The following is a 14496-nucleotide window of genomic DNA, read 5'->3' as shown; positions in this document are numbered from 1 at the left end:
AGTTACTCAAGTCAAGAAGCACTTCGAACGTTGGTTCTGGAGGATTTAAATTTACAACCACAAGGTTGTACAAAAATCTCCAACTCGATATGGAGGACTGAATGCATTAGGCCTTTCAAGACAAAGCTGAAGACTTTCTTGTTTTCTGAGTGCTATGATAGAGTGGATTTGGCAATTAATATGGGAAACGCAATATGATTCCTGGAAGGTCCCTGCAAACAAGTATCAAATGGATTTATGGGTCCCACGGGAGCGCCTGAGGTTGGAGAGGGACCGGACTAAGAAGGCTGCTGTAATTAAGTATTATTAAAACGGTGAACTGCATGAAGCAAAGCTACAGGGCTGACTCTATCGAGCGTCAGCTCCCTCGTGTATTGATAAAAATAAGATTCACACGACTTGACAAGGGTCTAGTCAGGCTGTTGCGAACGTCGAAACTTACGGTTTCATTTTAACTCTTAATTTTTTCCCTTTATATAGTACGCTTGTCTGCAAAGATACGTTTAATATACATTTGTGAATAATCGAGCTCGCACGTACGCTGATACAAACTTGCTTGCACTTAGCCAAATTATACATACATACACATATATATATACATATATATACTGTATATATATATACAGTATATATTCATGATATTCCTTTGTAAAATATATAAAATATGATTTTTCTTTATATATCATGTATTCTGTGTAATAATAATGATTGTTGAAATATTGCATGTAGTGTATGTCAGATCTCACAAGAATTAATGATTGAGATAACTTAACAATGTAATTTACAATTAATAATGTGTTTCTTGACAATAACGCAATATGCAATCACGCATTTTGTCTCCCAGCAACGTGATTTCTGTACTTGTGATAGCAAATGCTTTGTTTTGCTTCGATTGTCATCACGAGTGATAAGGGTATTGACAGATACTCGACCAGTAGCGTAAGATTTTTCCTCTGTAAAGAGATAAGAGAACGTTTTGCTCTTTCATGTTTTATAAACATGCCAATTATGATTAGTCACCTGCTGGCTTTGTCCAAAGTGATTTCCTAAGTCGCGTATTATTCTCGATTGATTTCGTCATGTACTGTTCTGGTCGTGTTCATGTGACTGGAAGTCCAGAAGTTCTAGAGTGATTCTTTTGTATCTCGTTCCCATAATGCCTTAGTAATGGCGTCATCTAATTATTTTACTTCTAGCTGGAATCCTAAAAATTTCCTCATTCTGATTTCAGAGACCTTTCAAGTGGTTCTCTCTCTCTCTCTCTCTCTCTCTCTCTCTTTCTCTCTCTCTCTCTCTCTCTTCTTTCTTCAAAAAGAGAAGTTATTAACGTAAAATATTTGTGTGGTCATTGACATTAATCTTAGCTTTTGAGATCTGATAACGGTATAGGAAAAAGTGTATAATATTGGTAATGGTGCCTAGCAAAAAAATGTGTTTTGTGAATCGCAAGCAGCTGCATTTGGAGTGATTTTGTGAAAGTTTTCACAAGCTTGTGTAAGGTAAAGTGACTTTTACTTACTATTACCATGGTATAATAAGGTCAGTTATCTGGCTGAAGTGAGGTAAATTTTTCATTTCTATGATTAGTTGTGTAATGTCCAGGTACTTGGAACACTTCGTGATAATATATCTATATATATATGTATATATATACATGTATATACACATTTATTTCTACATATTATTACACTTAAAATAAAAAGAGTATATTCTCGTGTTTATACATATTACACAAAGTAATAACCTAGCCACATATCATCACTCATTACATTTTCAAAAAGCAATGTTAGCTTCGATAAAATTAATGCAGCAATTATATCGGATTATTACAGAGCAATATTTGCTACGTCAATAAAAGGAGAGCTGAAAGGCCCTACCAAAATTAACCAATATTTGACACGTCTATCATAGCGTTTTATGTAAATATGCGTAGCGCACACTAGTGGATCCAGGGGAGGGGGCACCTGGGCATGTGCCCCCCCATGAAAAATAATGACAAAATAATAATACTGAATATTTAGATAATGACATAGATGAAATATAAAAATGGGAAAAAAATTAAAAATCTATTATAGAAATAATAAAATTGAGAGAGAGAGAGAATATATATATATATATATATATATATATATATATATATATATATATATATATATATATATATATATATATATATATAATATATATGTGTGTGTGTGTATGTATGTATGTACAGTATGTATGTATGTATAATATGAATATTGGTGGCACCCCATGAAATTTTTCTGGATGCGCTAGTGGCACTAGTGCAGTAAGCACGCTGGATTATAATACAACGATTTATACCAGTAATACACACATACATATATACTTACATGTATATATATATAGAGATATAGATATAGATATGGGGGTGTGTGTATATATATGCATGATTGTGTGTGCCCGAATGTTTGTAAAGCATACCTCAGTGAAATGCTCGGAGAGATGCCTATGTTTATAGCCGTAAGAAATGTTGATTCACTCCTAGTCTAATGTTTTCGAGAAGTTGGCAGAGAACTGGGTAGAAGAAGAAGCTGGTGCGGCGTTGCAATCCGTCAGCCTTGTTGAAAATGCAGTGGTACGTTGCTTCTCTAAGCGCGGCTATAATGATGATTGATTCCTTGGCTGATAAAGTTTCTGGTGAAAGGGTTTATATAAAGAGCCAGTATAGACAATTTGCTTTAAGGTTTTAGAAAATAAGAAACAAAATAAGGGATTCCTGAGCGGATGAGATACTTTTGCCAAGAATGAAACTCAAATAAAAAATCGGAATTTGGAGCTAAAGTCTCTGCTAATCTTCGCCGTTAGCTGATGGTGCAGCTTGTCGTAAAAAATCTAGCAAACATGAACTATGTTTGCCTAATCTAATTTGTTCAATTTGAGAATGGATATTAGCGTACTATAATCGTCTATTAGGCATCTGCTAAATTTATTCAAGCGTAAACTAAACCTGACGTTGCTTTTTTCAGACGTTTGGCGTTTCATCTCTGGAAACATGACCTAGCAGTTTTTGAACCTTCAGTGTAGAATTTTTTTTATCTGTAAAATTGCACCCCCTGGGAACCTGACTTTGCTTGACATTCGTGAATGTGAAAAATATCACGTTGTATATGATAAAAGTTCATATACATATACTGTATATATATATATATATATATATATATATATATATATATATATATATATATATATATATATATATATACATATACTGTATAACATATGTTATTGTAACAGCCACAATGTCCTCGTAACTTTTCGAATTCTTCGCGCTTTTTTGGATATGCTTGTCACTACAAAGTCTTAAGATCCAAGTGCAAGAAGTATGAAGAAATTATGATATCCGGCAGCGGGAAACGAACCCGGGTCCCCTAATCAAAACGAGATATATATATATATATATATATATATATATATATATATATATATATATATATATATATATATATATATATATATATATGTGTGTGTGTGTGTGTGTGTGTGTGTATGTATATATATAATATATGTATGCATGTATATTTGGGTGTGTGTCTGGTGTTATATATACTCTTGATACACTGGAATAAACATTTGTAGTCCAACAACTATTCGTGTTCCGACAATTTCTCTCTTTGACAATGACACCTTAGAGAGAGAGAGAGAGAGAGAGAGAGAGAGAGAGAGAGAGAGAGAGAGAGAGAGAGAGAGAGAGAGAGAGCAAAAGCCGGAATAAATAGCAGGGACTCGAATCATGAAACAACAGCCGCATTCAATCTTTACATGGACTGATCCTGCTCAAATGTGAAAAGTCAAATATGAAAGGAGTTGTTTTATCACAAGCTTATTTCAGGCAATTTTTAAAAGGGAACATTGAATATAAATGGGTGAGACACCACCGGTTCATGCACGTGTTAGTGTCATGAGCTCTTCAAATAAAAATGGAATCTAGCAAAAAAAAAAAAAAACATAGACACTGGGTTGACATTTTTTCTGCGTAATACAAGACCGTGTGAGAATATTATAAAAGATTAGTTTTTCATAACATTTTTGGGGAAATGCTGATTTGTGTTAATTTTTAATTAAAATTATTGTGACATTTGAGCGCTTTTATTCTTCGAGGAAAACTGGATTTAGTTCAAATACTAAGAGCCTTCTTTCTTAATTTTTTGGCATAAAAAGATTTATGCATTCATTTAAATCCTTACATTGTTTATTTAGGTCATTATAACAGTTGCTACATTTCAGATCTCCTTTGATTAGCAAATTCAGTAAAAAAAAATGAAATAAAATAAAGCAATGGAACCTGAATAGCAGCTGGAAATACTCAGTAGATGCCATCAATGGTAAGAAAGACGACATTGTTACTGTAGGCTGGGTCTTGCCTGTAGCTCAGTTTGTAATCTAGATAATTATGTAATATCTTCAAAATTATATGCATCTGTTTAAGTATGAACAAACAACTACTTACATACACAGATAATCGTTTGTTTGCGTTTATTTAAGAGAACGAACAATTGGAAGCAAGAGCTCTGAGCACCAAGATGGTGTTTCTGATCGTTCTACCAATTGCACCGGACGGTTGCGTAGCGCTATAGTGCGGTCTATCAGCTGATATATATATATATATATATATATATATATATATATATATATATATATATATATATATATATATATATATATATATATATATTTTTTTTTTTTTTTTTTTTTTACGTTCCCTGCCTCTCCTCCCCATACTTTGTTTTTAGGTTATTAAGGTTTTTCATCGACTGCAGCACTAATGTCTTGACTGTCATTTCAAGAAAACAGGGCAATCTCGTGATGCGTTTGAAGCAACAGACAATCTAATGAATGAATAACAACTTGATCCCTAAACTTACCTTGACAGTGGGACGCTGTCGAGGATGGTCTGGGTAAAGTAAGGTCTGGAAGAGCCTCTCATTCACTGCTGGACTGACGCGACGTTTCCATTCGCAGCTACTCGTGGATGAAAGATGGTGAGCCGTTCAACCCCGAGGACGCGGGAGAGGACAGCGATGGCAAAAACAGAGTCGAGATGCTGGACGGGGAAGGTAGCCTGGTCTTCCATGACCCAAGACCTGGAGACGAAGGTGAGGACAATCATCTGATTTCAGATACTTAGGATGAAGATTTTTTTTTTTCTAAGTGAATTTTCATTGTGCAACCAAGACTCCCTCTGATGAAATACGTAAATGAAAAAGTTAAATTTCAAAGTTAAATTTCATGTTTTTGTTTTATTATCTTCTTTATTTCCGTTTTAAATTTCTGCTTTCATATTACATTTTTTCTGTCTTCACTTTCAATCCACATTCTTGTTTTCTCTCTCTTTCCTTTCATTACATGTCTATTTAAAAATGTTGAAGTAATTATTGGTGAATAAAGAAAAATAATAAAATTAAAATTAAAATTTAGACATGCTTGCATGTGTTGTTTTTATTGTAAATATCTTTATTTTACTTGAGCTCCTGTTTTTAAAATGCTGTCTAGATCAATTTTTTTGGTACATTAGCTAATTCTTGACATTAGATTCATAATTTTATTTCCAGGAAGATAAAAATATAGATAACCGAAAAACGTTGCTAAAAAAGACTATGGATATTTTCATGCAGGTATAATCTGAGAATTTCCTAGGGGGAGTTTGACTTGAACTTAAAATTCAGTATACACTGCGAGGTGCTCAATCAGTTAGCTTATAAATGTATGAATTTATCTTTGCATCTTAGTTAATATACCTTAGTTAAAAACGATTATTAAATATGCTTAAGGAATACTGGTATATATCTGCTGACTCATATCCCATACCGATGAATTTATTACATTCCGAAGTCTCTGCACAGCAAAAGTAACCACGCTCACCGTTACGAAGTAATATTCAGCAGTTTGAATTATGTTCCCCTCAAAAGCAAACTACAGCAGTCTACTGACACTCAAAATCATGCCCTACTTATCTTGGCATCCAAATGCTTTACCTGCCAACGTAAACAGTAGACAATATGCGCTTCTGAAAGCTAAAACTCTAATCTACCCATTGATCGACATTAAACTTGGTCTTTTACAGGCGACTATCAGTGCATCGCAGAAAACAAGGTCGGTAAGGTCCACAGTGACGTAGCCATGGTGCGAAGGGCCGTTTTGGGCAATTTCCCCAAAGGAGATCCTCGGGTGGTCACCGCTACCTTAGGGCAGCCTTTGGGACTCCCGTGCACGCCTCCTGAGGGATATCCAGAGCCAACTGTGCACTGGGTTCTACAGGTAAGCTTGTCGAATTCTTTTCCTTGCTTGTCTGAGTGACTTTTTTGTATATCTGTATTAATTTTTTTTTTTTTGGATTTATGTTTTTAGGTCATTTATTCAAATCTTTAAACTTGAAATTTAAATTGACATAATGTTACTCCCGTCGTTATTTTACTCGGTATTTCGTCCTAAATTGGTATTGGTATAATCAGATCCACTAATCTCGTCTATTATCAAGAGTTACTCATATATACACACTCACAGACACACACATGTATATAGATACATAAATAAATTTCTGACTCACATCAAGATCGAACCCAGGTCTTTCAATTGAAGGCAAGGGCGCTGCCCAATAGGCCATACAAGCCATAAAAGAAGTTGGAACCCGTATATTTGTGTGTCTATGAGTGTACTGTACATATATAGATGTATGTATATATATATATATATATATATATGTATACATATATATATATATATATATATATATATATATATATATATATATATATATATATATATATACATACATTATATATATGGCTATATATTATACATTCCCATACATAACAGGCCATCAGATTAGCTCACTTACATTGTGACTGACGCGCATCATTATTCCAACAGAATTCTGACGGTTCGCTGCGCAGTCTGGAGTCTCCCCGACTGACAGTAGACGAGGAAGGCACCTTATGGTTCAGTTACATCACCCCAGATGACGCCTCTGAAGATGCCCTCTATGCCTGCGCTGCTTCTTCTGCCACTAGGTAGGGCTGTTAGGGCTCCCCAGAGTTCCTTTATCCTTTAGGACCTATATCTGTTTTTAAAGGGGCGTTGGAATTTCCAATCGAATAAGGTTTCTGTATTTAGAATAACTTTTGGGGTATCATCTCAACCAGTGGTTTTCAACCTGTGGGCCATGGGCAGTTCTGAAGGGGGTTATGTCATGGACATCTTCAAAAGAGTATTTAAAAAATGAAAAATCATTGACAGTAAATGCAGACCAGAGCGCTTTCTTTCATTAAATGAAAAAGTGTAATTTGAGTTTTGATTGCAATACACAAAATTTACATACTGTAAATGCAGGCCAGTGCTTAATTTCATGAGTGAAAAAGTGTAATTTGAGTTTTGATTACAATGCACATGATTTATTTACATAATTCCATAGATAAAAGTGTAAAACTAATCAAGTGTTCTGAAAATACTTTACAATTGTTCTATCATCATCATTACACAATTCTGAAGGGCAGTGGGCCATGAGTATTTAGGGATGCGAAAAATGAGCCATGGGCACAAAAAGGTTGACAGCCACTAATGTAAACCATGATTTATTGTGGTCGGGGCAGGACCTAATTCCTATTATTTTCATTGAATTCACTGCTTAGCTACATGCTGAATCCCATGTTGAGGCTTTTCTCAAAATCTGTTACTTTTAACGGATTCAGAGACAGCAGCCGTCGAAGATTCTCTCAAAAATTAATGTAATGTTGAAGTCAAATTTTTCCCAATAGGAATTTTAATTAGTTTTAAGATCAGCCTTCACATGCGTCATCTTCCCTTCTATCACAGAGGTTTACAAAATATATGAATAAATATGAATTTGCATATTCTTGTTGGTTATAAAACGATTTTTTTTATTCCTAGTTGAAATATATATAAGAAAATAGTGCAAGCTAATTCCTAGCATAAAATGGATAAAATAGACATAATTTATTAACGTTACAGAAAACGTGAGTTTTGTAATTGTGCCTTGCTACCCAGAATACAACTGTTAGAAATAACATTTTTAAGAAGTTATTTTCATCCCCTTTCATTATCTAATTTATATATGAATATTACCCAGAATAAGAGATTACATCACATGAAGAAGGTTTTATCAGCGGATGAGCTGGACTTTATTGTATGAGCAAATTTTCTCTAAAACATCATAGATGAACAAAAAGATAACCTTTTCACTTAATTTACGTCCAGCTTTTATTCTTGCAGTGATATAAATCAGCTATTTCCTGGGAATCCCTAATCTTGTAAAACTGCAATGGTATCCTGTTAGTTATATCTTCCAGAAGATTCCATATGTTTTTTATTATGTCCTCCAAATAAGTGCCATGCAAATTTTTACACATAGGGCTAGGGAATCCTCTTTAAAAGGTATGACTTGAAATACACCTTCAAAAAAATACCCCCAAATAGAATGGATTCACATCCCCCGCCCCCCCACCGGCCAAATAGCCAAATATCATGCAAATTTTTATACATAGAAGTTAGTGAATCCTCTTTAAAAGGTATGACTTAAAATACACCATCAAAAAAATACCCCCAAATAGAATGGATTCACATACCCCTCCTTCGCCCCACCGGCCAAATAGCCCAATGTCATGCAAATTTTTATACACAGAAGTTAGGGAATCCTCTTTAAAAGGTATGACTTGAAATACACCATCAAAAAAATACCCCCAAAAAGAATGGATTCACACCCCACCCTCCCCCCCCCACCCCCCAAATATCCCAATATTCAATCGATGTTTGTTGTGTGCAGTTGGTACCAAATGTTCCTGGTACACGGCGAAGAAGGAGTCCCCGAGGTGCACGAAGAGCCTCCGGAGAGTGGCGTCATCACGTCTCTTAATTTGCCGTAGGCATAACTGGATGCAATTGTTTTCCTTTCCTTTTGTCTGTGTTTATTTGCGTGTGAGTGTGTGTGTGCGTGTGTATGTGTTGCTCGTAGAGCGGTACATCATTAATGTCTTGCGTCCACTAACGATAAAGTAGTGATAGTATGTATCCGTTGGTGCTTTTGTGCAAGTAGGATTCTACTAAGTACTGGAAGAATGATGTTTTATATATCAATCGTGTATCCACCAAGTGGGCAGTTGCGTTACATGAAGCGTTCTTTTCTTTCTTCAGGAATTCGGACGATTCTTGATGTGACTTATTTTATTCATTAAAATGAAATGAAGTTAAATAAAAATTTGAACTAGATATAGACTTTATATATATACAGTAAGTATATATATATATATATATATATATATATATATATATATATGTATCTTATATATCTTATTTTTGGTACCAGTAACATACATAATTCGAATAACGAATAAAAGTGTAATTATTGTGTAATCACGTAACTGTGAGTCAGCTCTGTTAGATTAGAAAGATAAGCGCAATTCCTATTTTGATAAAAGTCAGATAATGCATTGCATCTAAATTCTAAACCTTAAATTTCTCAAAATTTATAATAAGAGAGAAAAATTGAGCATTCTTTTTTCAAGACATCGGCAATACTAACGCTAATTGTTCATTTTGTAACATTTGTTATTGTCTTTGCAGAATACAAGCAAAATAGATATACTTGTATTCTGTGTAATGTCCTGGTCGCTTCTAAAGTTTGTGACCCTGCTTTTTCGTCTAGCCACGAATGATTACTCGAAGGAAGTGCAAAGCACTAAATAACTGCGTGATAATTTTTGCTCTACGAATTATCCTTGAAAACATTCTATATTTCGAGGCCGTTTACAGAACCAAGCCATACAAGTCGATTAAGTTTGATGATCGTGTTTAGAAAATGATATTCTTCTAGCTAAACTAAAACTAGGAATAAATTTTGATTCTGATAAAATTATTGTTAAGAAATTTCATCGCTTACCGTTAAACGGCGCCGTAGAACTTACATGGCTATTAACCACATTTCTTTGTAGAAAAATATTCTGGCATTTCTAAAAAGTATGTAGAATTGAAAAGATGAAAAGTTAGGACTATTTACATAGAATTAACCATAGGTACAATTAACCATAGATACAATACAGTTTGTACGAGCTGAAGTATTATAATTACCTAACAGTGATAAAATTTCTATAGTAATACAAATCTTCCTCAGTTATTGGTCAGATTTTATTGCGAAAAAATATCCTTCGGTATTGCTCAACAATGTGGAATGACAAGTATAAAATGTCAGCAATAAAATACAGTTTGATATTTTTTCCCTTTTACTGAAGAGTGATTCTTGAGGAATGCACTGGTGATTTAGCTAACTCTAGCCCCTGGAAACAATCCAGTCAAGAAGTATAACATTCCAGTCAAGAAGCATAACAATCCAGTCAAGAAGTGTTGTGACAGTTCTCCTTTTAATTTTTCTGCATGCATTGAGTGTGTTCCTTCACTACCCCGACAGTCTGCTTGTGTTTGAGGGAGTGGAAAAACTAAACTTTGTATTGTTTTTCAGTTTTGTTTCCGTCTTATTTATGGTTCCAGAGCGAACAGAGTTCCCGTCATCGATTTGTACGGGAGGTAGGATATCACGAAGGTATTTCAAGCTCACGTGTTTCACAGTACACACCACTCCTCAACACCAGATCATCCATCCTCTCCACTCTGGACGCGGCTCGAAAGAGAACAGTGAACTAACATCCCCTTTTATTTCCTTACAGCACGACCTCCCCCAGACAAGAAACACGGAAAATCTGACTCATGCGGTTGTTCCCGAAACACTAATCGCATCCACATGTTCTCACGAGACGGCTTCTTCATAACGCTAACAATTCTCACGGCAGCTTTAAATGTGTAGAGAGTGCAACGAATCTATTAACACTTTTTTCTTTTTGTCTCTTAGGGAATTTCTTTCAGGCTGAACAAAACAGTGCTACTACTAAACACGGAATCTGGTGCGTAGGTTTGTGACGTCACGACTAAACGATACCTCTCACTACATACTAAGCACTATGGAAGGTTGCGTTACACACGTCTCACATCTTGGCACCGTTGCTGCATTTGTTTACTGCCTATCTTCACCTTATAAACATATTATTGGGTTGTAGTTCCTTTACTGTATATTAACAACTTTGGTTAAACAACCGTTTTCTCTCCACTTGCAGTATAACGGTATCTGGCACTGATTGGTATGGAACATGAACAAAACTCAATCGATGGGTTCACCATATACATGTACTCTTATTAAGAAATCATTAAAAAAATGGTCTTTCTTATACTGATTATATATCTAGTAAAACCATGCAAATATCTCCATCAGATTACAAATCTTATTCTGGAAATTTTCAGATGCGACAAGAATGGCATCGATTGATTAGATTTATTTATCCAGAATGTTTTTCTGTTCTAGATTTGGAATTTTTTTTACGTGTAAGCATTCTTTGAAGAAATATCACCCCAAAAAAAGTGTTAAAATCTTCAGAAAAACGCCATGGACAGTAATTACCATTTCCCTTCTACTGATACAGAACTAATAAACATTCCAACTGAATAAAGCAATTCTTTCTCGCGTAATGGATGGAGCCTTTGTTTTGCCTAAGGTAGAGGATATGCCTCTTGGGAGGAACACAGAAACACATAATATTTGCTCCTGAAAATTTTCGTAACTAATTTTTGGTAGTCGCACAAATCTCTGATAAGTATTTCAGCAACATTAGATTATTTTTCCGTATCTTGTGGGTTGAGCTTCCGTCTTCTCTCACGATGAAATAACACCGAAGATCACAGATGAAGGTTAATTCTGAATAAAGACTTGATCTAAATTTCATGTGTTTTTATGTATTATAATTAAACTGGCTATTATTAAACCTACAGCTCTTTAGGTATAAATCTTATTTTCCCTTGACAATTCTCCATAGATTCTTCCTACTTACAGCTAAAACACTCAAGGTTGACGCATGAAGACAGTGTCTTTTTCAGTAATATATAACATAATAATACTGCTAAATTTCTCACATATATGTGGTCTTTTTTTCTGAAAGACAACGCTCATAGAATAAGGTAGTTTACTAATTACTTGACACTGTGCTGTTCCCGTCCATGCCTGAAAATGATTCTATTTTAAAACAATAACTGGCAAGAAATACTTTTTTATTTACCAGCCAAAAGACGTATCACTAATAATCTCGTGAAATTTGCTTTATATGCATATGCTTAATTAGTTGGAAACATTAAATGGACATGATATGACTGCTGGTTTGCTATCGGTACTATTTCCCTGCTGCTTCAAAACAAAATACCAACACGTACATATTCCATACTTTGATACACCGAACTGTTTACCTATCACCTCAGTCAAAATTACTTTAAGAATATTTTATGTTACTGAAGCATTCAAAGTAGTATCAAATAAAAAAATATTGTGCAGGTAATAAGTTAACGATAAACAGAAAAGATCTTATGTAAGGAGCTTTGACAAGTGACCAAGATTACTTGCGGTCTACGAAACAGTTTCAGGAATAGAAAATTGACTGATGAATTGCATAAACTGAATTGACAACAACCAAGGTCTTCTTGGGTTAGGAACGCAAAAAAAAAAAAAAAAAAAAAAGTAAGAGCTAATACTGAAATAATTCTCTGTACCAAAATCTCGATAACGATTTCTATTTCACAAGAGCAAGAGCTCTTTGGAAAACGACTTCGTCCCCTGATGTCACGACTCACTTCTGAGACGCATCTAAACGTGGCTTTGCAGGACTGAGTACCGGATGGGAAACTGGGTGTATCTTAATGTCAGCTTCCCCGGAGACGACGACGAGGCCACCCTACCCGAGGAACCTGTCGCTCCCGTCAAACAGCACGTCAGCTCCCCAGAAGTGACCACCTTGGCCGGAGAGGATGTCAAGTTGTACTGTGTGTATGGAGGATAGTAAGTCTGAAGATCCCGCCTGATTTTGAAATCGGAGTGCTGTCCTGATGAACAATTTTGTGTGAGATAGTGAAATCTTATGCGAGACAATATGTATGTATATATATATATACATATATATATATATATATATATATATATATAAATGTATACATGTTTATGTATATATTATAAACATAGATAAATGTATGTATATATATATATATATATATATATATATATATCTATAAATATACAAACATGTATAAATATATAGAATTATTTATAATTATATATATATATATATATATTTCTATAAATATACAAAGATGTATAAATATATATATAATTATTTGTAATTATATATATATACATTTGTATAAACACCTACAGACACAGTGTATTAAATACAATTAATCCACACGAATCTTCGGGAAACCACCCATCACGGAGACCGCCTACAAAATTTCTCTAACAGCACAAACGCTTTTTCAGCCCAGTACCCAGCGTCAAATGGTGGCGTGAGAGCCGAGCCGACGTGGAGAACGACCAGCTCGAGTACAACGGCAAGGTCCTCAACCTCGCGGACATCTCCGAGGAGGACATGGGCTCTTACTACTGTCAGGCCACCAACGAGGCTGGGGAGGGGGAGACTCACCACTTCACCGTCTACGTCGAAGGTGAGCTGAGGGCTCTTGTTATGACACAGGTGACTGCTTGGTGTCTTCTTGGGCGTTCTCTGTGGATATGTGATGCCTTCTCTCATGATTCCTGTGACGTTTCTTCAGCATCTGATTTGTTTTTATATTCAAGGAGTGCAACCTTGTATCAGTGTCGTCGCTACGGGGGGGCGAGCGGTGTCCACAGTCGAAATTCCCTTTGTAGCTAAACTTTAACCCTTACAGTATTTGATACATTTGCACATAGTAAGAGTTGAAAATTAATTGAAAATTGAGCTCTATAATTTCAAATACAGGTTTACTAATTACTAATGCTATTATTTTCCTTCATTCACATGGATATATACATTCAAGAATAGTATGTTTTACTAATTACAGAGCTGGTACATTAGTTTTGTGTAATTTTCTTTGGTCGCCCCAAAAAATATCTTGGCCCCACCTAGGGCCACCCCCACTGATGGAATGCCAGCTACGCCACTGCCTTATATATACATTCAAGAATAGTATGTTTTACTAATCGTCTTGTAACTTTATTTATCCCTTTATCATCTTGTCTCTTCTTTTATTGTCTTGATCGTCTTAGAATCCTCTTGAATTTTATGTTTCCTCATTGACTTTGTTCGCCGATTGGCTTGTTTCCTCTTGTGCGCATTAACTAACCTCTGACACATTTTCCAGCCGCTCCTCACTTCGTGGTGGAACCTGAGGTCGTCAACTTACCCGAAGGAGAATCAGCCACCTTCCACTGCGAAGCTCGCGGTGACCCAGAGCCAACTATCACCTGGACTAAGGACGGAGAAGTCATGGATTCTCACGACACGACGGTGAGATGTGCCGTTCCACCATTGTTCTTCTTAAGCAGCTATTTTCATATCATTCTATAATCTGATCTTGGCTCCTGTTTTGCGCGAGTTCCTTAGTAAAGCCATGATATTT

At 35.3% G+C, this 14496-nt stretch overlaps 1 protein-coding gene across 22 annotated transcripts in view; it reads left to right on the top strand.

Annotated features, from left to right (window-relative positions):
* The window catches only part of LOC136828927 (uncharacterized), a 321892-nt gene that overhangs the window by 228018 nt on the left and 79378 nt on the right, over positions 1–14496 (top strand). For 19 of the 22 annotated variants that reach the window (XM_067087282.1, XM_067087280.1, XM_067087281.1 and 16 more), the window contains 7 exons: positions 4984–5117; positions 6086–6279; positions 6892–7031; positions 8801–8896; positions 12728–12901; positions 13376–13560; positions 14239–14384. In XM_067087282.1, coding sequence (XP_066943383.1) covers positions 4984–5117; positions 6086–6279; positions 6892–7031; positions 8801–8896; positions 12728–12901; positions 13376–13560; positions 14239–14384 — 1069 coding nt within the window. The remainder of the gene's footprint in view (positions 1–4983; positions 5118–6085; positions 6280–6891; positions 7032–8800; positions 8897–12727; positions 12902–13375; positions 13561–14238; positions 14385–14496) is intronic. The other 3 variants (XM_067087283.1, XM_067087285.1, XM_067087287.1) reach the window with 1 other exon arrangement.

The sequence above is a fragment of the Macrobrachium rosenbergii genome, chromosome 43 (genome assembly GCF_040412425.1).
Source record: "Macrobrachium rosenbergii isolate ZJJX-2024 chromosome 43, ASM4041242v1, whole genome shotgun sequence".
Taxonomy (NCBI): domain Eukaryota; kingdom Metazoa; phylum Arthropoda; class Malacostraca; order Decapoda; family Palaemonidae; genus Macrobrachium; species Macrobrachium rosenbergii.
The sequence above is the reverse complement of the archived record's forward strand: the minus strand, read 5'-3'. Positions and strand labels throughout refer to the sequence as shown.